The sequence below is a fragment of the Mesocricetus auratus genome, unplaced genomic scaffold, assembly GCF_017639785.1.
Source record: "Mesocricetus auratus isolate SY011 unplaced genomic scaffold, BCM_Maur_2.0 Super-Scaffold_100028, whole genome shotgun sequence".
Taxonomy (NCBI): Eukaryota; Metazoa; Chordata; class Mammalia; order Rodentia; family Cricetidae; genus Mesocricetus; species Mesocricetus auratus.
In genome coordinates this window covers 23615733-23638556 of record NW_024429209.1, presented here as the reverse complement: position 1 = coordinate 23638556, position 22824 = coordinate 23615733, and the positions used below count along the sequence as shown (strand labels likewise).

At 56.6% G+C, this 22824-nt stretch overlaps 1 protein-coding gene across 1 annotated transcript in view; it reads left to right on the top strand.

Annotated features, from left to right (window-relative positions):
- Lama5 (laminin subunit alpha 5) overlaps window positions 1-22824 on the top strand; it is a 48076-nt gene that overhangs the window by 9025 nt on the left and 16227 nt on the right. Inside the window, 31 exon segments of the mRNA XM_005074587.4 lie at window positions 6602-6719; window positions 7483-7601; window positions 7694-7864; window positions 8024-8121; window positions 12367-12482; window positions 12597-12715; window positions 12815-12905; window positions 13036-13170; window positions 13338-13400; window positions 15259-15399; window positions 15497-15634; window positions 15731-15865; window positions 15953-16087; window positions 16163-16300; window positions 16936-16988; window positions 17267-17372; window positions 17475-17527; window positions 17623-17728; window positions 18206-18305; window positions 18650-18806; window positions 18958-19096; window positions 19316-19458; window positions 19540-19646; window positions 19748-19901; window positions 20227-20387; window positions 20466-20577; window positions 21014-21111; window positions 21201-21402; window positions 21566-21692; window positions 22044-22183; window positions 22629-22744. Of these exon segments, the coding sequence (XP_005074644.1) occupies window positions 6602-6719; window positions 7483-7601; window positions 7694-7864; window positions 8024-8121; window positions 12367-12482; window positions 12597-12715; window positions 12815-12905; window positions 13036-13170; window positions 13338-13400; window positions 15259-15399; window positions 15497-15634; window positions 15731-15865; window positions 15953-16087; window positions 16163-16300; window positions 16936-16988; window positions 17267-17372; window positions 17475-17527; window positions 17623-17728; window positions 18206-18305; window positions 18650-18806; window positions 18958-19096; window positions 19316-19458; window positions 19540-19646; window positions 19748-19901; window positions 20227-20387; window positions 20466-20577; window positions 21014-21111; window positions 21201-21402; window positions 21566-21692; window positions 22044-22183; window positions 22629-22744 (3791 nt within the window).

The following is a 22824-nucleotide window of genomic DNA, read 5'->3' as shown; positions in this document are numbered from 1 at the left end:
TGGGCTTGCCTGGTTCCGGTCTCCTGGGGCGGAGTCCACACATGGGCTTGTTTTTGGACGCCCTGGTCTGTTGAAGTAACGGCTCTGCCTGTTTACCCAGCTGTTAGCCTGGGCAGACCCTATCATGTCGTGGCCATGCCATCGCAGCCTCTTCTGTGGCGACGGCAGATTTCTGAGAAGTGGGGAAGGACAGACAGACTGAGGGCTACACACCAGGATCACTCAAGGTCTTGGAGGACTCAGAAGGTGCGGGTGTCCTGGAGTTTGATCTGAAGGGAACAAGCCAGGGCATTAGCCGGACGCCTGGGGCTAGGAAGGGCTTCCTGCCTCCACCCAGCACCGCCTGGGACCCTGGCCCGTCCCCGGGAATTGGCAGCGTGCCTCCTTCCTGCAGGGTGCAGGCTGAGTCACAGGCGGCCGGCCCGCTGAGTCATTCCACTGGAAAGGTGGGCTGATCCCCCTCAGCCCCAGGACGTGCGTCACAGCCACCAGCCGGGTCTCCCTAGGTCCAAGATGGGCTCAGGGCAGAGAGCCCTCGTCTCTCCCTGGAGGAGGTGCCAGTTGCAGTTGGTGAAGTGGTAAATGAGTCTAGGAGGCTGCCAAGCCAGGAGGCTTGCCCTCTGCATACCCACGTGCCAGGGCCCGGAGACCCCACCAGCTTCCCCCCTCATCCTCACAAGTGTGATGTCCAGACCCAAGATCAATCCCACGTGCTTTTCCGCTTGCCTTCTTAGAACGGCTGTGCCAGGTGGCTCTGGGGCTGACCACCTTCGCACCTCCTCTGCCCATGCAGGAGACAGGTGTTGTCTTCCAGTTGGGGCTTTGGAACCCTTCTTGCCATCGCGGAGTTGTCTTTTTTTTTTTTTCCGAGACAGGGTTTCCCTGTGGCTTTGGAGGCTGTCCTGGAACTCGCTCTTGTAGACCAAGCTGGTCTCCAACTCACAGAGATCCACCTGCCTCTGCCTCCCGAGTGCTGGGATTAAAGGCGTGCGCCACCACCGCCCGGCCACGGAGTTGTCTTACTTGACCCTTCTCTGTGTGCCTTTTCCCGCCACCCTGCCCCTAGGATAGAGAAGTGGCTTCATAGGGCCACAGGGTCCCCTTGAACCTAGAGCCTGCCCTAAACTCCCACCCTGGATGCACAGCCTGCTTCGTGGGACTTTTTACCAGCGTCGTCGGGCAGGGTTCTGGGGGCATAACCTCTCTTTTAAGAGTCTCGGCCCTCTGAGGTCCGGCCGGGCAGGGGGTAAGGGTATAGTGGCCAAGAGCCTGGCCCCGGCTGCTGCCCTGGAGACGTGCCTGCCCCAAAATAGCAGGAATTTTTAAAAATAACCAGCGGCTTTTGTTTGCCTTTTGCTTTAAAAGACATTTTTTTTTCCCTCTGCAAAGAGAGCTGTGCAGCAGCAGAAAGGTCAGGCTGCCTGGGCAGCTGAGTGGAGCAGGCGTGGCAGGGGGGGGGTGAGGGCTTGAAGCCCAGGGGTGGGGGTGTGTGTGTGCCCCTCCCGGGTCATACCCAGGGTACTGCTGTAGTCCTGGGAGCGGGGACCAGGTTGGAGACAGCTGGGAGGTGCTAGGACACAGCCTTCCTGCCCTGCGGTGTCTGCAGCCAGCAAAAGCCCCTGAGGACAGCTGCCCAGGGCTACCGTGTGAGAGAGGCTTAGCTGGACAGGTAGACGGATGGAAGGTGGGATGAATAGTAAGTACATGCCAGCACCGGGGTAGCAGTTTCCACGGGCCCTTAAACTCTGCTCGTCAGCGGCTTGGAAATCAGTGTTTGTAAATGTGCTCTCAGCTGGGAAAAAAAAATGCAGGGCCAGCTGACTGGGGAAGGCCAGAGCCTCCAGCAGCCTTGGGGATGGGCCTAGGGAAAGGCGGGGGTGGGCCCCAGGGACTCACGAGGGCCAGGCTGCCAGCTCCCAAAGGAGCGGCCAGCGTCCATGCCTGTTGTGCCTAAGTTTCATCCTGCTGTCCCTATACTGTTCCAGGACCTGCTGGACCTCCAGTTTAGGACCACAGGGCAAAAGAGGCTGAGGCACGAGACGGAGTGTACAATTATCCCTGAAGTGGCTACAGTACCGCTTGGGTGGGGTGTCTCCCTGCCCTCCCCCCATAGGGAAGTGGACAGTGGCCTCAGTACTGGCAGCCCATGAATAGGCCTTTGCCTCTACCCTGGGAGACGTTGTTTGGCTCTACCCTTTGTCCCAGCAGGGACAGCATTCAGATTGTGCCTGGGGGTCCTGGTACACGGCCTGCTTGGGGTCTGGGGAGCTTGGATCTCCCCAGGACTAGAGCCCCAAAGGTCTGTTTCTGCCTGAGGTACCATGGGGCTTCAGGATGACTCAAACTGTGCTCTGTTTAATGTTTGTCAACTCGACATGACAATGCCTGTCTTTCAAGACAGGGTTTCTCAGAGTAGCCCTGGCTGTCTTGGAACTAGCTCTGTTCCCAGGCTGGCCTTGAACTCAGGGATCCACCTGCCTCTGCCTCCCTGGTGCTAGGATTGAGGGTGTGCATCACCACTGCCCATCTATGGGAAGGATTCTCAACCGAGGAATTACCTTCTCTCAGATTGGCCTGTGGGGCATTTTCTTGCTTAATGACGGGTGTGGGAGGGCCCAGCCCACTGTGGGTGGTGCTGTCCCTGGACAGGTTATTTAAGAAAGGCATCTGGGGAAAAAAAAAAAAAGCCGGCATTGGTGGCACACATCTTTAATCCCAGCACTCTAGGAGGCAAAGGCAGGCGGATGTCTGTGAGTTCGAAGTCAGCCTGGTCTACAGTGTGAGTTCCAGGACAGCCTCCAAAGCAATACAGAGAAACCCTGTCTTGAAAAACAAAAAGAAAAGAAAGAAAGGCAGCCGGGGGGTTGGGGGGGTGCTGGAGAGATGGCTCAGAGGTTAAGAGCACTAGATACTCTTCCAGAGGACCCGGGTTCAATTCCCAGCACCCACATGTCAGTTTATAATTATCTCTAACTCCCATTTCAGGACATCCGGCACCCTTACCCTATGTGCAAGCGAAACACCAGTGCACATAAAAATAAACAAAAAGAAAAAAGAAAGGTAGCCACACCAGGGGAAGCAAGCCAGTAAGCAACGTTCTTCTATGCTCTCTGCTTCAGGTCCTGCTTTGAGTCAGTTTTAGTTTTATCACAATGACAGAGAGCAAACTGACACAGCCCGGAATAGGGGGTCCCCCTTGTATGGGGGTGTACGTTCCTGCAGACTTGGTGACAGACTTTAACCTGATGGCGTCCACCTGCTGTTGGTGAGAAACCGGAGGCAGCAGACCACTCCCTCCCCTTCCTCAGCCTTCAGGAGGGGCCAAGCCTGGAGTGGGTGCTGACGGGCCTGCCGCAGAAGCATATGAGGAGGAGGGGTGTGAGGCTGGTCTGCCCGCACGGTGGGCCCTGAGCTGGGGCCTGCAGATAGCAGGTGAGATCGAACTCCTTAGGTGCTGCCCAAGAGCAAATGGGGAGTGTTCAGGTGTGTTTTTCCTGGGCTGGGATCCAAGGCTTCATGTTCTCATTTCTTATTTATTTGTTTACTTACCTACTTATTTGATTTTTTTTTCAAGACAAGGTTTCTCTGTGTAGCTCTGGCTGTCCTGTAACTCACTCTGTAGACCAGGCTGGCCTCTCGGACTCACAGATCTATCTGCCTGCCTGGTTTTTGTTTGTTTGTTTTGGTTTTTCGAGACAGGGTTTGTCTGTATTGTCATGGAGGCTGTCCTGGAACTCACTCTGTAGACCAGGCTGGCCTCGAACTCACAGAGATCTGCCTGATCCTGCCTCCCAAGTGCTGGGATAAAAGGTGTGCATCAGGATGTCCTGTGACGTTCCCATTTTAAAGGAAGGGATGGGACCAAAACAAAATGGACAGGCATTAAGTCCTGTAGCTATATGCTCAACCTTTAAGGCTTGTGGTAGAGTCTCTGAGCTCTTCCAGGCAGGTTGCTCCATCCAGATGGCTTCTGTTTGTAGACTACATGGCCTCTCTGGGGTCAATGCCACTTGGTACCCATAGCTTTTCTTTGCAGATCTTCCAAGTTTCTGGCATTACCAATATCTGGGTTTTTGCTGTAGCTGGTTTTTGAAACGTGGCTCTTAGGCATCGTGTTTCCTGATGGGTTTTTCTCGGAAATCTTGGTAGAAGCCTCCGTGACCCCATAACCCTTGTATTCTGCACCTCAGCAAATCCAGATGATTTGCCAAGTTCTGCCACCAGCCTGAGCAATAGATGGGCCCCTTGTACGGTAGCTACAGTGGCCTGAATCTGTGGGGAATGTGTCCCTAGTTAGCCTTCTGCTGGTAGGCAGCAGTATTCCTTATAAAGCCTTTCAGAAGAATTTGTAGTTTCATACCACGGAGCCTGCTGGGGTCACCTCACTTCATCAAAGGCCTTCAGGGACCTTATCTTCCAGCTGCTAATTACATAACTTCTAATTAAAGTTACTGATCTCTTAATTAGATTTAAGCAAGCTGCCTTCCTGGTATGCTGTATATTTTCACATCTTTGTTTCGTTTTTTTTTTTTTTTTCCTTCCCAACTTGATTGTAAATCTGGCTAAAAGAAACCAGCAGTAACAGTGGCACAAACTGAACGCTATGCTGTCTTGAAATTTACTCCACAAAATTAATTAGTCCATTGAATTAACACAGTTACCCCAATCTGGTATCCTATGGGGGGATAATTGTTCCAGTCTGAAACTTCATGAACCTAAACTTCATGGTCCACAGATTTTTTTCCCTGATACAGGTTTTCTCTAGCCAATCTGGCTGTCTGTCCTAGAACTCACTTTGTAGATCCAACTGACCTTGAACTCAAAGATACTTGCCTGCCTCTGCCTCCCAGGTGCTGGAATTAAAGGCATGTGCCAACAACACCCAGATGTACATTTAAAAAACAATTTAAAACATGTTTATTTTACTTGTGTTGGTGTTATGTCTGCATGTATGTCTATGCACCACATAAATGCCTGGTGCCCATGGGAGCCAGAAGAGGGTGTTGAATCTCCTGGGACTAGAGTTACAAATTTGTGAGCTGCCGTGTGTGTGTGTGTGTGTGTGTGTGTGTGTGTGTGTGTGTGTGTGTGTGTGTGTGTGTGTGTGTGTGTGTGTGTGTGTCCATGTCCGCATGCGCGCACGCACTCATGCTGGGAACCAGAGCTGGGTTCTCTGGAAGAGGAGCTAATGCTCTTAACTGCTGAGACATCTCCCCAGGCCCCTGTCCACATTTCTTCTATTATGTCATTGTTATTGTTTTGTATTATTATATTATTATGTGGTTGTGGTTTTGGCTTTGTGGTTTTTTTTTTTTTTTTTTGGTTTTTCAAGACAGGGTTTCTCTGTGGCTTTGGAGGCTGTCCTGGAACTAGCTCTTGTAGACCAGGCTGGCCTCGAACTCACAGAGATCCACCTGCCTCTGCCTCCCAAGTGCTGGGATTAAAGGCGTGCGCGACCAACGCCCAGCTTATTATGTGTATTTGTGTGCACGTGTGCCTGTGTTTGTGTAGGCATGCATGCCATGGGACGCACGGTGTGGAAGTTAGTCCTCTCCTTCCATCTGTATGTTGGGTTCTGGGGATGAAACTCTGGTTTTCAGGTTCTTGGGTGGGAATTGCTTTACCTCACCGGCCTCATCGTCTAAGTATTTCCCCGGGGTCCTGGTTTTTCACACTTGGTCAGCATGGCCCAGTGAGCTACTCTTCCAGCTTCTGGTGTGACAAGCTTTCTCCCCGCCAGCCTGGACGCCGCATGAAACCCCAAATAACACACAGAGAGAGACTCTATTAGTTACAATGCTGTCCGCCAATGTCCGGGGCTTCTCATTGGCTAGTTCTGTCTTAAGTATTACCCATAGCTACTAAAATATATATTTCTATAAGGTCTTATCTTACCAAGGACGCCAGTCTCATGTGTCCTCTCTTTCCGGGATCACATGGCGACTCTCCACTCTTTCTGACATTTCCCAGAATCCTCCTCAACTCCTAGTCCCGCCAATCTCGCTTCCCTATTGGCCAACAGTGCTTTATTCATCAACCAATAAGACAAACATATACACAAAAGGACTTCCCCCATCATCCTGGACTTTTCTAATCTATGTTTCCCCGCATCAGCCACATTCCTCCTTTGAGCCAGCCCCAGAGGCCCGAGAACCCCTTGGTTGATTAGGGTTAGTAACAACAGTGACCCAGCTGTCTTGGTGCCGAATTCCTCTGTGGGTGACTTTTGCTGCTCCGTGCCTGTCATACGTCACTGAAAACGAGGAGGCAAAGGTTCATTTTGGCTCACCATTTCAGTCTGTCCCGGCAGGGAAGTTGAGGTAGAACGAACAACCCAGTCCTTGGTGTTGGGAACGTGCCCAGCAGAGGCGCTGTTCGGAGTCCCAGCACTCAAGAACTCTGGTCGTCCAGGCTCCTCTCGGAGGCCCGCTTACACTTTCTGAAGGTCCCGCCCGTCCCAGCCTTCAGAACACGGGGGAGCCCGGAGTGAGATGTGTCATCAACCCAGACCTGAAGCGTTCTCGAAGACTCACGCCTGAGAGGGTGGGAAGGTACACGGAGGGGCCCAGTGCCTGACACCGCCACCCTTGTCCCCCTGCAGGTGTTCCACGTGGCCTATGTGCTCATCAAGTTTGCCAACTCACCTCGGCCTGACCTCTGGGTGCTGGAGCGGTCCACGGACTTCGGCCACACTTACCAGCCGTGGCAGTTCTTTGCCTGTGAGTGTCCCGAGTCGCGGGCCTGGGGAATCTCTGCAGTGGGGATGTCGTTGCCTCTGACGCCAAGCCCTTCTGATGGCCTCTCCGTGGTTCCTTACTGCCAGTGCCACATTGGGGGGTCCATGGGAGCTTACCGACTTCCGTGCTTGGCACTGGACGTGGTTGGTGTCACACAGGTGGTACCAGGACTCTTTGGTACGGCCGTCTTATTGGTCCTCCAGATCGGGCTCCGGCTCAGGCAGCTCCCATGGTGACAGCGTGGCCCTGGCAGCTGTGGACCTAGTCTCCTGCCAGCTTTTCTGCCTGTGGCAGGAGGGAGCTGGAGTCATTGGCCGTCCTGGCCACATGTCACCCTGACCAGTCACGTTGGCAGGGTAGGGATGCCGATGCAGACAGGCCTGCCTAGTGACACCCTAGTGACACATCCCCCAAAACTCCCTGGCTGAGAGAGGTTGCTGAAGACTGCCTGGGAAGAGGTTAAGGAATGTTTGCTCTCTGGCATGACCCAGGGAGAGGCCTGGGTAAATGGCATACAGAAGATTCTGCCGTCCAACCCGGCCTAGCTGCCTTGGGGGCAAAGACTCTGCCTTGAGCCAGAGTTTTTGCTCTCTAGTAACTTATGCTGGCCAGCAGAACATGGGGACAGCAATCCTGTTTCATAGGATGCACAGGGGGCGGGGGGGGGGGGGTACTAGGTTGGGACCCACGGCTGGGTATAATTTCTGGTGGCCGTTGCCCTCACCTTCCCATCCGCTTCCTGTAGCCTCCAAGAGGGACTGTTTGGAGCGATTCGGACCCCGGACGCTGGAGCGCATCGCGCAGGATGATGATGTCATCTGCACCACAGAGTACTCTCGAATAGTACCTCTGGAGAATGGCGAGGTGGGGGGGCGCCCAGCCGTGCTGGTCGGGGGCGCTGGTGGGGGCGTCCTCGTGGCCAGACTGGGCCTCAAGCTGCGGTGCCCCGTCTGCAGATTGTAGTGTCTCTGGTGAACGGACGCCCCGGAGCCATGAACTTCTCCTACTCACCCCTGCTTCGAGACTTCACCAAGGCCACCAACATCCGCCTGCGGTTCCTGCGGACCAACACCCTACTGGGCCATCTTATGGGCAAGGCGCTGCGGGACCCCACCGTCACCCGCAGGGTAAGGCCGTGGGCGTCGTTGAGAGCTGAAGGGAGGGCAGCAGGCGGAGCTAGCCAGTTTCTCGGGGAGGCTCTGGGGGAGAGGGGAAGGGGGTTCACGGGCGGCGAGAGCCCTGCCGGCGAGTGTGACACCCTGACCCTAAATGGCCTCCCCCTGCAGTACTATTACAGCATCAAGGACATCAGCATTGGCGGTCGCTGTGTATGTCATGGCCACGCAGACGTCTGTGACGCTAAGGACCCCTCGGATCCTTTCAGGTGAGACCTCTGGTTCTCTGTCCAGCCTCGTCTGCCTGCCTGCTCACCACAGCTCTGGCTTCCCGATGGGGCCCCCACACCCTGCTGCTCTGGGCCTCCGGTTTCCCCATCAGAAGAGGCAGCACTGTGTTGAACTTCTCAGGGTGTCCTGGTCTTGGGTGGCGATTTGCCCTGAATTCCTCCAGAGGTAGGGAATCTAGACCCAGGGCCTTTGGGATGGGCATCAGTGGTAGATGTGGTCCCCCGCCACACCACGGCGTCGTCCCTAGATGGATGTGTGCCGTCTGTCTAGGCATCGCAAACCGGCCGCCGCCCCCCACCCTTGACCTTTATCCCACTAAGGCGCAAGGACAAAGGAACAGCAAGTGTTCGCCGTCTCATGTACCAAGTGTTCATGTAGCTAGGGCCACGCCAGCCTGGCCCCGTCCCTGACGCATACAAACTCCCATAACCCACCCAGAGCCGGCTGATCGGGCAGGACCCAGAGCCCACACCCGCCACCAGATACCTTCACACAGTTTGTACTACCTGAGTCTAGATCCCCTGGTGGCCTGACCCCCAAGTAAGCCCTTACCTAAATGGATGACTGGAGCCTCGCCTTGGGTAGGGCTCACCACGACTCTTATAATGCCTGGAAACTGCTCTCAGGATACCATCATCTGTCCTTCCGTCCGTCTGTCAATCCATCCATCCATCCATCCATCGATCCATCCATCCATCCATCCATCTGGCCTGCCTGCCTGTCTTCTTTCCTTCCTTCCCTCCTCTCTCCCCACAGCAGCTACACATTGAGCTCCCAACAGACAAGGCCCTGTTGGCATGAGCACACCTGCTCTTAAGAGTTAGACAGCAGCCGGGCCGTGGCGGCACACGCCTTTAATCCCAGCACTCGGGAGGCAGAGGCAGGTGGATCTCTGTGAGTTCGAGACCAACCTGGTCTACAGAGCGAGTTCCAGGACAGCCAGGGCTACACAGAGAAACCCTGTCTTGGAAAAAAAAAAAAAAAAAAAAAAAGAAGTAGCCGGCCCCCAGCCTTCCTTCCCCAAGTGTCAGCAGCCCACCTGCCACTTCATTGCCTCAAAGCCCTTTGGTCCTAGTCGTCAGCTCAGTATAGGACCTTTTCTGGGGTCTTCCAGCTTCTAGAGGAAGTAGGCGAAGCCAAGACACTGGGAAGAGCCCTCAGCCCCCCACTCACACTCTGACAAAACTGGCCTCCTTCAGAGGTGCCTCAAGCAGGAATGGCATGGTGTCCCCAGCCGCAGGATGTAGGCAGGCTGTAGCCCTGGCCTTCTGAGTCCCCTGGCACTGCTAATTGCCCTGGGAAATTAAATGCCAAGTGGAGTTCAACTCCCTATGGCTGGGATGGATGGAGCCTATTAAGCCTATTAGAAATCACATTAGCCTTAGAGGAAACGGTGCCCCAGGATCTGGCTCTGGGCTTACCTGCTGGGAGAAGTTCACCATTTGTGCCAGTCTCACATGCTCGGGCCCGAACTGAGGCCAGCCCTCCCTTCGGGGCATGAGGGGTGGTGTACGCTGGCATTTCCCCCCCCAGAGCCACAGACTTCAACGCGCCCGTGTTCTCAAACCCGCCAGCGCGTTCTTTCCCTACCCGTTCATCCATCACTCACTGCCTCATCTCCAGAGTGGGGAGGCGTTCCGTTCCTCCAGCTGGCTCTTCTCTGTCCCTTCTCCGAGCTCACCTTCATCCTGTCACCCCAATGTTGTCCACACCCGCCTCTGGTGATGAAATGAAGTCAGTCCTCCTGCCTCAGCCTCCAGAGTATCTGTGACTATAGGCTGTCCCACGAGGCCTGGCGGCTTGTACTTCGCCACACAGGTTTGCCTGGCTTGGCCAAATCCAGATGTAGAGAGAGAGACTCTGCCACCTCCCTCATGTGACCTGGTCCTTAGCCTCACATCATTCCCACCTGGGACGTTTTTTCTCTCCATAGTGCCCGGGTCACCTTCTTGTTCCAAGGTCCTTGTTCTCATGGCCCATTGCTTCACTGAATCTCTCTTCTCTTTGGATGTTTGCCTAGCTGGGCAGTGGTGGCGTATGTCTTTAATCCCAGAACTTGGGAGGCAGAGGCAGGTGGGTCTCTGGAGTTTGAGGCCAGCCTGGTTCACAAATTGAGTTCCAGGGCAGCCAGAGTCACGCAGAGAAACCCTGTCTCGAATGCTGGCACCCCGCCCCCCCCCCCACACACACACAAAGAGAAGATGGTTGCTTAGCTATAGTATAGCTGGCTTTGCTTCTTGCCTGATGACTGGGCCTTCAGATTTGCAGGGAGTTCTTTACCTGGGTCAGGGTTAGGTACTCCTCAGGATCTAGGGTCCCTTGGGCTGTTCCTGTTGGAGTTGTCACCATCACATTTCATGACCTCTGCCTGTATGCCCAGCGGGTCTAGTTGGAAGTATGGGGGGGTGTATGTGTGGGATGTTTCTTGGGCCTCTGCTCTCTGGTTCTGAGATCTAAGAACGTACATATCTTTGCTAATCGGGTGGCCATGGGTCTTCTTGCCTTTTGAGTGTCCCCACCGTGAGTGTGGGAGCAACTGCTTCCCAAGAAGAACAGCTCGTGCTTTCCATTTGCTGCCCAGTTAGCGTCCTCCGTCCCTCCTTCCCCTCAGAGAGTCTCCCGCTGGCTGTGTCTGTTCCGTCCTTTACCTAGTCCTTTTGGGAATCTTCATTTCCCTTGAAAAATACTTTAAACATTTTCTACGTGTGAATGAGTGTCTTGCCAGAAGAGGGTGTCAAATCACCCGGAACTGGGGTTACAGACGGTTGTAAGCCATAACGTAGATTCTCGGAGTCAAACCCTGGTCTTGGAAGAGCCAGCCGGTGCTCCTGACCACAGAGCCATCTCTCCAGCCCCAGCCTTGGCGCTTGGCTTGGGTTTCTTTTTTTTTTTCAATTTCATAATTGCATTTTTTCAATTCTAGAAGTTCTGACTAGTCATTTTTCACATCTGCCTATTTTTAGATTCCTTTGTTTATAGTCATCTGAAACAGCCTTTCACAGCATCTACCAGATTGTTCCATTAAACGGAGCTCTTGGGCCCCAGTCTGCTCTGTCTGGCATCCACCGCTGCCGCCACCCCCATTTTGTTGTTCCTTTGCAAGGCTTTCTGGGGGGGGGCTCTATCTGTGACTGGGAAGAAGCCCCCAGGGTGGATCTGTAAGGATTTTTACCAGTTGGCCAACCTTTACGCCTTCCCTTATTAGCTCAGGGGTGCCTTAAGCATGTAGAGCACTCGGAAGTGATACACCCGCCACAGACCTTTGGCCCTCCCTCTGCTGGGTTAAGCTAGCTAGCTAGCTAGCTGCTGTTTATCTGTACTGACAGGTAGTTCATTCCTCCCTCCTCTACCGAGGCTGAGGCTTTTCCAGAAGCCTTTGGGATGGGAGGGGCATCAGGGCTGACTCCCAAGGCCGTGGGGGCCCCCTGTTGGGGATCACTGGGAGTAGAACTTGGTGCTCTGAGACTCTGAATCTCGGGTGTGCACAGACGGGCTTCCGGCCCCCTGCTCAGGAAATGCACGCGTTGACCCTTGAGTGGGCTGGCTGTGACCCTGCCACGCTTTGGCAGAACGCAAGGAGGTGTTGGTTTACGCAGAACATATGCTTCAGCCTCGTCCCCGTCTCCAACCAGCTGTCCCCCTCTGCCCACTGGAACAGCAGGCAGGCCTCCCAGCCTTTGGAAAGCGGAAGTAGTTCTTGGCCACTTGCCCCCTTGGGGAGATGTCCCAGCTATACGGGGGTGTCTGGCTGACAACAAGGATTTCACGGGCTGAATGAGATCCAGGTCTTTGTGGGGACCCAGTATGTCCCTCCCCTAGAACCTGATCAGGGTTTGTGATCCCGGCAGCGCTGGAAGGTCCAAGGTTATACCTGTGCTAAGCTCCTAGGCCTTACCCACCATCAACAAACACCCTTCTCTCTTCCGGCTACCACCTAAGGCTGTCACAGAGACTCCCCTCTCCTCACTGCCGACACAGGGAGCCCCCCCCTTCCCGGTCTCCTTTCTGTCTCACGTGCCCGTTCTCTGATGCTCAAGCCCCTTGCGTGGGAGTGCAGAGCCCCTGGGGTGGGAGTAGGGCGTCTGGACCACAGCTTGCAGCAGGACAGCTGGGGAGCCTTTGCCCACACAGCAGGCTGGCGACGCGTGGGCCTATACCACCCACCTCGTCTCTGGCTCTCTGACTCTGGGGTGGCCGCTGACTCCTCTTGTGTCCCTTCGTAGGCTGCAGTGTGCCTGCCAACACAATACATGTGGAGGCTCTTGTGACCGATGCTGTCCAGGCTTCAACCAGCAGCCGTGGAAGCCTGCTACTACCGATAGCGCCAATGAATGCCAGTGTGAGTACCCTATGCATATTTGCGCTGCCAGCACCCACGCGCGACTCACGGGATATGTCCCAGGGGTTCCAGGGACGCTCAGAACAATGCTGACCATCGGCCCTGACTCCACAGCCTGCAACTGTCATGGCCATGCCCACGACTGTTACTATGACCCTGAGGTGGACCGACGTAATGCCAGCCAGAATCAGGACAATGTGTACCAGGGTGGGGGCGTCTGCCTCGATTGCCAGGTATAACTGGGCAAGGGCTAGCCAGGTGTTGGTGGGCCTGTGCGGTGGCAGCGGAGATGTGCCCGGACTGAGCGAGCTCTGTGTTCCCTGTATCCCCAGCACCACACCACAGGCATCAACTGTGAGCGCTGCCTGCCTGGCTTCTACCGTGCTCCCGACCAGCCGCTGGACTCACCCGATGTCTGTCGCCGTGAGTAGAGCCGTGTTCCAATCCACGGAGGCTGTGAGTTCCAGCCTTAGTCTCCCAGACCTCCCTACCCCGGGAGGTGAGGCCATAACTCCCCACCATTTCCTGACTTTTATCTCTGACTGCCCTTCAGGCTGTGACTGTGAGTCAGACTTCACCGACGGGACGTGTGAAGATTTAACCGGCCGCTGTTACTGCAGGCCCAACTTCACAGGAGAACAGTGTTCCGCCTGTGCCAAGGGCTACACTGGTTTCCCACACTGCTACCGTGAGGACCAGCTGGGAGCTGGGGGGGGGGGGTTGCCGCCTGAGGAGCTGTCGGGGCTGAGGAAGGGTGGAGGACCCAGAACCCTGGGGTACTCAGTGGTACTGGAGCCAGAAAGCTCGCCCAGCAGGCCTGGTTGACGTGTGTGTGTGTGATATTTACCCCCTCAGCTGTGTCCTCATTTCCCCACAACGACACCAGAGAACAAGTATCGCCTGCAGGACAGATTGTGAGTAAGTACCCTGAGGTGACGTCACCAGGACCTGCAGAATGAAGTGTGCACAAAGGACAGTTTTTTTTTGTTTTAATCTTAGTTACTTTTCATTTAGTCTCTTCAATTTTAAAATTAATTTTTACTCCATGAGTACATGCGTTTTACATGTGTGTTTATGCACCACGTGCATGCCCAGTGTCCACAGAGGCAGAGAAGAAGGTGTTGGACAACCTGGTCCTGGAGTTACGGTAGCTCTGAGCCACCGTGTGAGTGCTGGGACCTAAACCTCAGTCCTCTACGAGAACAGCCAGCGCTCCTAACCACCGAGCTTTAATCTTCAGCCATTTATTTTTATAAATAATGCAGGCACATTGGAGTCCCTTCCAGAAGCTTAGTGCTTGGGAACAGCAGCGCTCTTGGGGCTATAGCTACAGTTCAGGGGTGCAGCGCTCTTGGGGCTATAGCTACAGTTCAGGGGTGCAGTGCTCTTGGCTATAGCTGAGTTCAGGGGTGCAGTGCTCTTGGGGGCTATAGTTGCAGTTTAGGGGTGCAATGCTTTTGGCTAGCTGTAGTTCAGGGGTGCAGTTTTCTTGGGACTATAGCTGAGTTCAGGGGTACAGTGCTCTTGGCTATAGCTGAGTTCAGGGGTGCAGTTTTCTTGGTGCTATAGCTGCAGTTCAGGGGTGCAGTGCTCTTGGCCTATAGCTGAGTTCAGGGGTGCAGTTTTCTTGGTGCTATAGCTGCAGTTCAGGGGTGCAGTGCTCTTGGCTATAGCTGAGTTCAGGGGTGCAGTTTTCTTGGGACTATAGCTTTAGTTCAGGGGTGCAGTTTTCTTGGTGCTATAGCTGCAGTTCAGGGGTGCAGTTTTCTTGGGACTATAGCTTTAGTTCAGGGGTGCAGTTTTCTTGGTGCTATAGCTGCAGTTCAGGGGTGCAGTTTTCTTGGTGCTATAGCTTTAGTTCAGGGGTGCAGTGCTTTTGGGGCTGTAGCTGCAGTTCAGGGGTGCAGTGCTGGCCTAGCTTTCACAAAGCCCTGGGCTTCATCCTCAGCAAACACAGAAGGCAAATAACCCTCTTCGTGCACCCTGAACCCTGTCTGTGTGTGCTCATTCTTATAAACACTGTAGTGAACCACACACGCACGCTGTTTAGGGACTGTGTCTTTTCCCACCGCGATCCCATAAACATATCCTTTCACAGCCCGTGATACACACAGATGGAGCACTGAATTAACTAACCGCCCTGCCCTCCTCCCGAAAGATGTTGTGACAGACATCCAGACAGCAGTGACTTTTGCATGCTCTCGTCTCCACAGGGTGTCTTCCTAGAAGTCAGCAGGCTCTCTCTGGCTTATCAGACTTCCATATTTTGTGGCCTTTTGCCCAGGTGCCAAGTTGCTTTCCTAACATATGACAGCATACTGGTGCACTGGCTGTGTGTATAGCTGCTGCCTGGACCGTTGCCGACCTGCTTCTTGAGTGGAGGCCTCTCTCCCAGTACAGAGACAGGCATCCCCTTCTTAGTGTTTCTGACTTTTGTTGGTGTTTTTTTCCCCCCCAAGGCAGGGTTTCTCTGTGTAGTCCTAGCTGTCCTGGAACTCGTTCCATAGGTCAGGCTGGCCTCAAACACAGAGATCCACTGTCTCTGCCTCCTAAGTGCTAGGCTTAGATGCCTGTATCACCACATCCAGACAGATGTTTTTATTTTGCAGTGCGTCATTGTTTTTTGGGAGTTTTACTTTTCTTAGATTCTAATTTGTGCTGTGTAAATGTGTAGGAATATGACTTTGTGGAGAAGCTATTTCTTTTCCCCCCTCAAGTGGGAGGAGGGGTTGGGTTCTGCCTGAGTCTAAGCCTCCGGCTCCCACCCCCCTCCCAGATTGCGACTGCAATGCCGCAGGGACGCAGGGCAATGCCTGCCGGAAGGACCCTCGGCTGGGACGCTGCGTGTGCAAACCCAACTTCCAGGGTACCCACTGTGAGCTCTGTGCACCTGGGTTCTATGGCCCTAACTGCCAATGTGAGTCCAGCCCCCTCCTTACCCACTTTCGGGGTGCACCCCCCATCCCCCCCGCACAGACCAAGCACTGACTGATCCGTTGGTCCTCTCTCTGCAGCATGCCAGTGCTCCAGCCCTGGGGTAGCCGACGGCCTCTGTGACCCAGAGTCAGGCCAGTGCACGTGCCGTACAGGCTTTGAGGGGGACAAATGTGACCGCTGCGCCCTTGGCTACTTCCGCTTCCCTCTCTGTCAGCGTGAGTGACGGCCCTTTGTGTGGGTCTAGGTGGCCGGGGTCCCTGAGGGACAGCCTGCCCCTGTCAGGATCCCCAGTAACACGTCCCACTCTGCAGTGTGCGGCTGCAGCCCCGCAGGGACCCTGCCCGAAGGCTGTGATGAGGCCGGCCGTTGCCACTGCCGACCTGGGTTTGATGGCCCTCACTGCGACCGCTGCCTCCCAGGCTACCATGGTTACCCCGACTGTCATGGTGAGCAGAGAGAGATCAGGGCAAGGGAAGGAGGTGAGGCCATGCCCCGCAGAATCAGGGTCCCACCCTCACCCTCTGTGTCCACAGCTTGTGCCTGTGACCCTCGGGGGTCCCTAGATCAACACTGTGGCTCGGGTGGTTCGTGCCGCTGCCGTCCCGGCTACACGGGCGCCGCTTGCCAGGAGTGCAGCCCTGGCTTCCATGGCTTCCCCAGCTGCGTCCGTAAGTTTCTCGGGGGAATGGGAGGTGGACGGTCCGTAGCCCTCCCTCGTACTCACTGGCTTGCTCACCCCACAGCCTGCCACTGCTCTGCCGATGGTTCCCTGCATACCACCTGTGACCCTACAACGGGGCAGTGTAGCTGCCGGCCCCGAGTGACAGGACTGCGTTGTGATATGTGTGTGCCAGGTGCCTATAACTTCCCCTACTGTGAAGGTGAGAGCAGAGGGCAGCCTTGTTTGTGTGATCTGTGATCTGTGCACCGTTCATGGGGGTCCACTGTGCAAACTTCCAGGGACTGCGTCCTGTAGCTGTGTCCATGTGCTGCTTTTTTGTTTGTTTGTTTGTTTTTTGGTTTTTTCAAGACAGGGTTTCTCTGTATTGTTTTGGAGGCTGTCCTGGAACTCGCTCGGTAGACCAGGCTGGTCTCGAACTCACAGTGATCCGCCTGCCTCTGTCTCCTGAGTGCTGGGATTAAAGGCGTGCGCCACCAACGCCCGGCGTTTGTTTGTCTTTTTAAGGTTGTTCATATGTTGCGTTTATGTGTGACGTGTCTGTGTGCCGTGCATGTTCCCACGCTTTGCGAGTGTCCGTGCCCAGCTAGCTGTTCGTGTGTTTGCTCCGTGTGCGTCTTACGTGCGTTCACTTGCGTGTAGGTGATTGCTCGTGTGTGTTCGTGCACGTGGTGGAGGAGCATGCGTGCCCTCGCAGTGCTGGCAAGGGAGGTTCATGCTTCCACTCCTGTTCACAATTACAAGAGGGATTTGGGTTCCGTGTGGGGGTTAGTAAAGCCAGTGACCTTTGGGTCACTCGCTGAGGAGTGATCAAAGCTTGGTTACCTCTCTCCCTAGCCGGCTCTTGTCATCCTGCTGGTCTGGCCCCGGCCAATCCTGCCTTTCCTGAGGTGAGCATAGGATTGCCCTTGGTGTGCAGGATTAGGGCAGGGGGACCCAGCCCAGGCTAAAGGTCTGAAGCGCAGAGACCCTGGTTTCCTGCCTACTGCTTGTTCGCTATGCAACCGTTTACTCCCTCTCCTTGTCCTCTGTTTCTATCCTGGGTGGCTGCCACGCATGGGGGAAGGGCAGGTGAGGGGCCTTGGCCCTCTTTTTGTCCCTGGGTGTAGGACTCGAGGGCTTTTTGGAGAGAACCTCCACCGTATCCCACAGTTCTATCCCCTCTCAGACACAGGCTCCCTGTACATGTCGGGCTCACGTGGAGGGGCCGAGCTGTGACCGTTGTAAACCTGGGTACTGGGGTCTGAGCCCCAGCAACCCTGAAGGCTGCACACGTGAGTGTCTGCCCGGGAAGGGCTGGTTAAGGGGTTGAAGGGTGGACCCCCCCCAGGCTCTCCTGTCCCCCAGGGCTCTCACTCCTGCTCCGCCCTCCCCAGGCTGCAGCTGTGACCCACGCGGCACACTGGGTGGAGTTACTGAGTGCCAGTTGGTGAGTCACTTGTCGGGGTATTGGGTTGGGGTCTGTGGGTCAGGTGCATTAAGACCCTGCTCCACAAGTCTCCCTCCCTCCCTGTTCCTCCCCAGGGCAATGGGCAGTGTTTCTGCAAGGCTCACGTGTGTGGACACACCTGTGCAGCCTGCAAGGATGGCTTCTTTGGCCTGGATCACGCTGACTACTTTGGCTGCCGTGGTAAGTGCTGTCGCGCACTGGCCCCCAGACTTTGTCTGTATCATGCACAGTGGAAGACTGTGTCCAGGGAGGTGCAAAATGGGTCGGGCAGGCAGGGGTCGTCTCACTCTGTCCACAGCAAGAGAATCAGATGTTCAGTTGGCCCCGCCCCCGGCCAGCTCTGTCCCGGGGGTAGCTCTGTCCCGGGGGGGGGGGGGGGTAGCTCTGTCCCGGGGGTAGCTCTGTCCGGGGGGGTAGCTCTGTCCCGGGGTAGCTCTGTCCCGGGGGTAGCTCTGTCCCGGGGGTAGCTCTGTCCCGACACGTGGCCATTTGCGCCATGCTGTGTACCTAGCAGACATCGCTAATCCATCCCAGTTCCCTTGCCACTGGACCCCCAACAAAAGACTCTTAAGTGTTGATGTTCGTTTCTCTACCGAGGGTGTGCAGAGACCTGCTAAGGGGCTAGGCAGCCCCTGACCCTGTTCTTAACCAACACAGGCTGCAGGTGCGATGTTGGTGGTGCCCTAGGCCAGGGCTGCGAACCAAGGACGGGTGCCTGCAGGTGCCGTCCGAACACCCAGGGCCCCACCTGCAGTGAGTGAGTACCTTCCGCGGCCTGGGCCTGGGTTGGGGGGGCCGCAGGTGTGACACCCCGCTTGTTCTTATCAGGGGCCCACAGGGTGCTCGGCTTAACCCCTTGGAAGTCTGGGTTGCGGCCGGGCGGTGGTGGTGCACGCCTTTAATCCCAGCACTCGGGAGGCAGAGGCAGGTGGATCTCTGTGAGTTCGAGGCCAGCCTGGTCTACAGAGCTAGTTCCAGGACCGCCTCCAAAGCCACAGAGAAACCCTGTCTCGAAAAACCAAAAAAAAAAAAAAAAACAGAAGTCTGGGTTGGCCACAGGGCCAGTGCCTGTCCCCACCCTGACACCTAATGCCACGGCAGGCCGGCGAAGGACCACTACCTGCCAGACCTGCACCACATTCGTCTGGAACTGGAGGAGGCGTCCACTCCTGGGGGCCACGGTGTGCGCTTTGGCTTCAACCCGTTGGAGTTTGAGAACTTCAGCTGGAGGGGCTACGCGCACATGACGCCTATCCAGGTGGGCCGTGCTGCCCTCTTCCCAGGGCTTGGTACAGAAATGGAACCAGATGGGTCTCCTGGCAGGGAGGTCAGCAGCACCTCAGAATCGAGGGGGCCCGGGCCAGCAATGGACAGAGAGAGTGATCCTGTTGTCTCAACACCCACCGCAGCCCAGGATCGTGGCCAGGCTGAATGTGACCTCCCCCGACCTCTTTCGGCTGGTCTTCCGGTACGTCAACCGTGGGCCCACAAGCGTGGACGGAGTGGTCTCTGTGCGTGAAGAGGGCAGGTTTTCCAGCTGTGTCAACTGTGAGTGGAGCCCCCCCCCCCACTCTCCACCTCCCCAAGCCATGCGGGCAGTGGACCCCAACCTGTGTCGTCAACATCCTGGCCCTCCGCCCCATGGGAGTTTTGTACATTGCATGGGTGTGTGTGTGTGTGTGTGTGTGTGTGTGTGTGTGTGTGTACAAACCCGGGGAGGGGGTCAGCCTGAGGACTGAGCCCAGGCCTCTCACTCTCCCGTCCCAGGCACAGAGCAAAGCCAGCCAGTGGCCTTCCCACCCAGCACAGAGCCTGCCTTTGTCACTGTGCCCCAGAGGGGCTTTGGGGAGCCCTTTGTGCTGAACCCCGGCACCTGGACTTTGCTGGTGGAGGCCGAAGGTGTGCTTTTGGTGAGTCAAGGGCCATAGCGGGGTGGGGGGCAGGCCCTGGGCCCCTCAGAGCCTTGACTCCTCACCTCCCACCTCTCCCAGGACTACGTGGTCCTGCTGCCCAGCATCTACTATGAGGCAGCTCTCCTGCAGCATCGAGTAACCGAGGCCTGTACCTACCGGCCCTCAGCCGAGCACGCCACAGAGAAGTAAGGTGTCCCCCCATCACACTCCCGACCCCCCATACGCCAGATGGGTTGGGGGCCGGGTCCTGGGTGGACATACGCTGACCTCAATCTCTGCCCTCCAGCTGCCTCCACCATGCTCACCTACCCCTGGACGGCTTCCCTTCAGCCGCTGGAACCGAGGCCCTGTGTCGCCATGACAACAGCCTGCCCCGACCCTGTCCCACGGAGCAGCTCAGCCCTTCACACCCACCGCTGGTGACCTGTGTTGGCAGTGATGTGGGTGTCTGAGGGTCTGTGGAGGGGCGGGCGGGTGGGTGCGTGCTGTGGGCCTTGGTCTGGAGGAGGGGGCCCTGTCTCCGTGGCAGAGTGTGTGTGAGGCGATGGAGCTGGCGTGCGTGGCCCGTGGTGGCTTCCGCTGTCCCTGGTGTCCCAGACACTGGGTGTGAAGGGGGGGGCACTTAACTCAGCTCTTCTGCTTCCTCCATGACCTGGCCTGGCCCCATCTCCTCGGAGATGCCCTGGGCGCCAAGACCGTAGCCGTAGGCAGCTGTGGGACAATGGGTGAGGACCGTGGGCCTCTGGTCACCCTGCCTTCCCCCAGGTGGACATCCAGCTTGAGATGGCAGTGCCCCGGCCAGGCCAGTATGCTCTGGTGGTGGAATATGTCAGTGAGGACTCACACCAGGAGGTGGGCGTAACTGTGCATACCCCTCAGAGAGCCCCCCAGCAAGGGACGCTCAGCCTCCATCCCTGCCCATACAGGTGAGCTTAGAACAGGTGAAGGGTTGATGGGAGGACCCTACCCAGGGCCTTCCACTTAGAGTCTATCCCTCCCCACAGCTCCCTGTGCCGGGGTCCCGCTCGGGACACCCAGCACCACCACCTGGCCACCTTCTACCTGGACTCTGAGGCCAGCGTCCGGCTCACGGCTGAGCAGGCTCACTTCTTCCTGGTAAAAGCCCCTTGGGCCGTCACCCCAGGGCCGCTTTTTCTAGCATGTTTTAAGCACCTGCAAAAGGAGAGCAGAGCCTTCGGTCCCCGGAGCGCCTGTGGGTGTGGCGTGGCGCTTGTACAGTGTAGCTTGACCTCGCTGACTGCTGCTGTTTGCTCGTGAAGGGGGCTTACGGAGATCTGGACCTGTTCTCTTCTCGGCCCAAGACGGAGAATGGGGTGGATGGCGAGAGAGTAGACCGATGGGGGGGGGGCCCTAGAAACGGTTACCAGTTCTGCCTCCCAAGTCTGGGCTCCAGGCAGAAGGCAGGAGCGATTGGGTTTAGGCTCAGTGGACTCCTTGGGTGTAAACTGTGTGACCGGCCATGTCTGTCCCACGGCACCCTCCTGCATTAGGCTGTCCATGGAACTACAACGTGTCACCCTTCTGTCCGCAGCACAGTGTCACCCTGGTACCCGTGGAGGAGTTCAGCCCAGAGTTCGTGGAGCCCCGGGTCTTTTGCGTGAGCAGTCACGGTACCTTCAACCCCAGCAGGTAGTGGTGCTGGGTGTGGCTAGGGTGGGTAGCAGGGACCCTCTGGCCACGAGAGCTGCACTCACTCCCTCCCTCCCGGTCCTTTCCAGCACTGCCTGTCTGCCCTCCCGCTTCCCGAAGCCACCGCAGCCCATCATCCTTAAGGACTGCCAGGTCTTGCCGCTGCCTCCCGACCTCCCTCTGACCCAGTCACAGGAGGTCACACCGGGTGCACCCCCAGCCGGACCACAACCTCGGCCCCCGACCGTCGTGGACCCTAACGCAGAGCCCACCTTGCTGCGCCACCCACAGGTGAGGGCTCAGACTAGATGGAAACCTCCACAGGGGGGCGGGCGCGGGACAAGGGGGGGCTCTGGGCCCCTGTCCTCCACCACCCCATGGCAGACGCTCCAGACAGCAGTGGGATCAGCTGTTATTACCCGCTCCGCCCACTCACCGGAGACTTTCCCTGCAGGGCACTGTGGTCTTCACCACTCACGTACCTACCCTGGGCCGCTATGCCTTCTTGCTGCACGGCTACCAGCCGGTCCACCCCACCTTCCCCGTGGAGGTACTCATCAATGGTGGCCGCGTCTGGCAGGGTAAGTGGCCGAGTGCCTCATAGTGAGAAGGGGGCATAGTCTGGCTGCCGTCAGTTTTCTAGGGCTCTCCGCTTGTGCCACAAGCGGGGAAACCGAAACAAATGTTTGTTTATAAGGCGATTGGTGGACCTAGTTACCTGTACGTGGTGGGTGGTCCTGTGTGGATAAGAGTGACTCTCAAAAGAATGAGGCCTGGTCTCAAAGGCTGCCTCTAGGCTCTCTGCCTGTGACACGTCCTGTCTGTGTCCCTCATATCTCTTAACTGGTACCTTACACCCAGGACAGAGTAGCCACGCAGCTAGAGTGGTCGGTATTAGAGCCTGACTTTCACGTTTTGACCCCCCCTGCCAGGCCACGCCAATGCCAGCTTCTGCCCCCATGGTTACGGCTGCCGTACCCTGGTGTTGTGTGAGGGTCAGACTCTGCTGGATGTGACAGACAACGAACTCACCGTGACCGTGCGTGTGCCGGAAGGCCGGTGGCTCTGGCTGGTGAGGCCCAGGGCTAGTATCTGACTTGCAGAACGTCTTCCCTCATGCCTGTCACGTATCTGAGGGTCTCAGCCAGAGCATATCATCACCCTTTTGCCAGGGTGTGCCCCATCACCCAAAGGGCACCACGTATGAGGTTCTAGAGGGTCCCCGAGAGCTAAGCCACTAAGCCCAGCTGGTGGAGGGATCTTCCCAGGCAACGTGGTGCCTTGGGTAACAGGAGACAGAAGCGGAGGACATGAGCGACCGTGGCTTATGGTCCCCTCACTGTCCTCCGTCTGTGACGCACTACCTTCCTGAGTAGCCAGACCCTAGCCGTTGCCAGGCTGGGGGGGGGGGGCTTGCCCCATCACCTGCTGCCGCCTACAGGCTCTGCCGCCACTCCCCCAGCCAGCCAGGCCATTGCGCTGGAGCCTTGTGAAGGTGACGAGGCATTGTTTCTTAGGACTACATACTCATCGTCCCTGAGGATGCTTACAGTTCCACTTACCTCCACGAGGAGCCGCTGGACAAATCCTATGACTTCATCAGCCACTGTGCCACCCATGGCTACCACATCAGGTGGGCTGGGTGAGGGCGGGGACCGGGGTCTTTGGGGCTCAGGGCTCAGGCCAGGAACCAGCCTTCACCGCCGCTTCCCA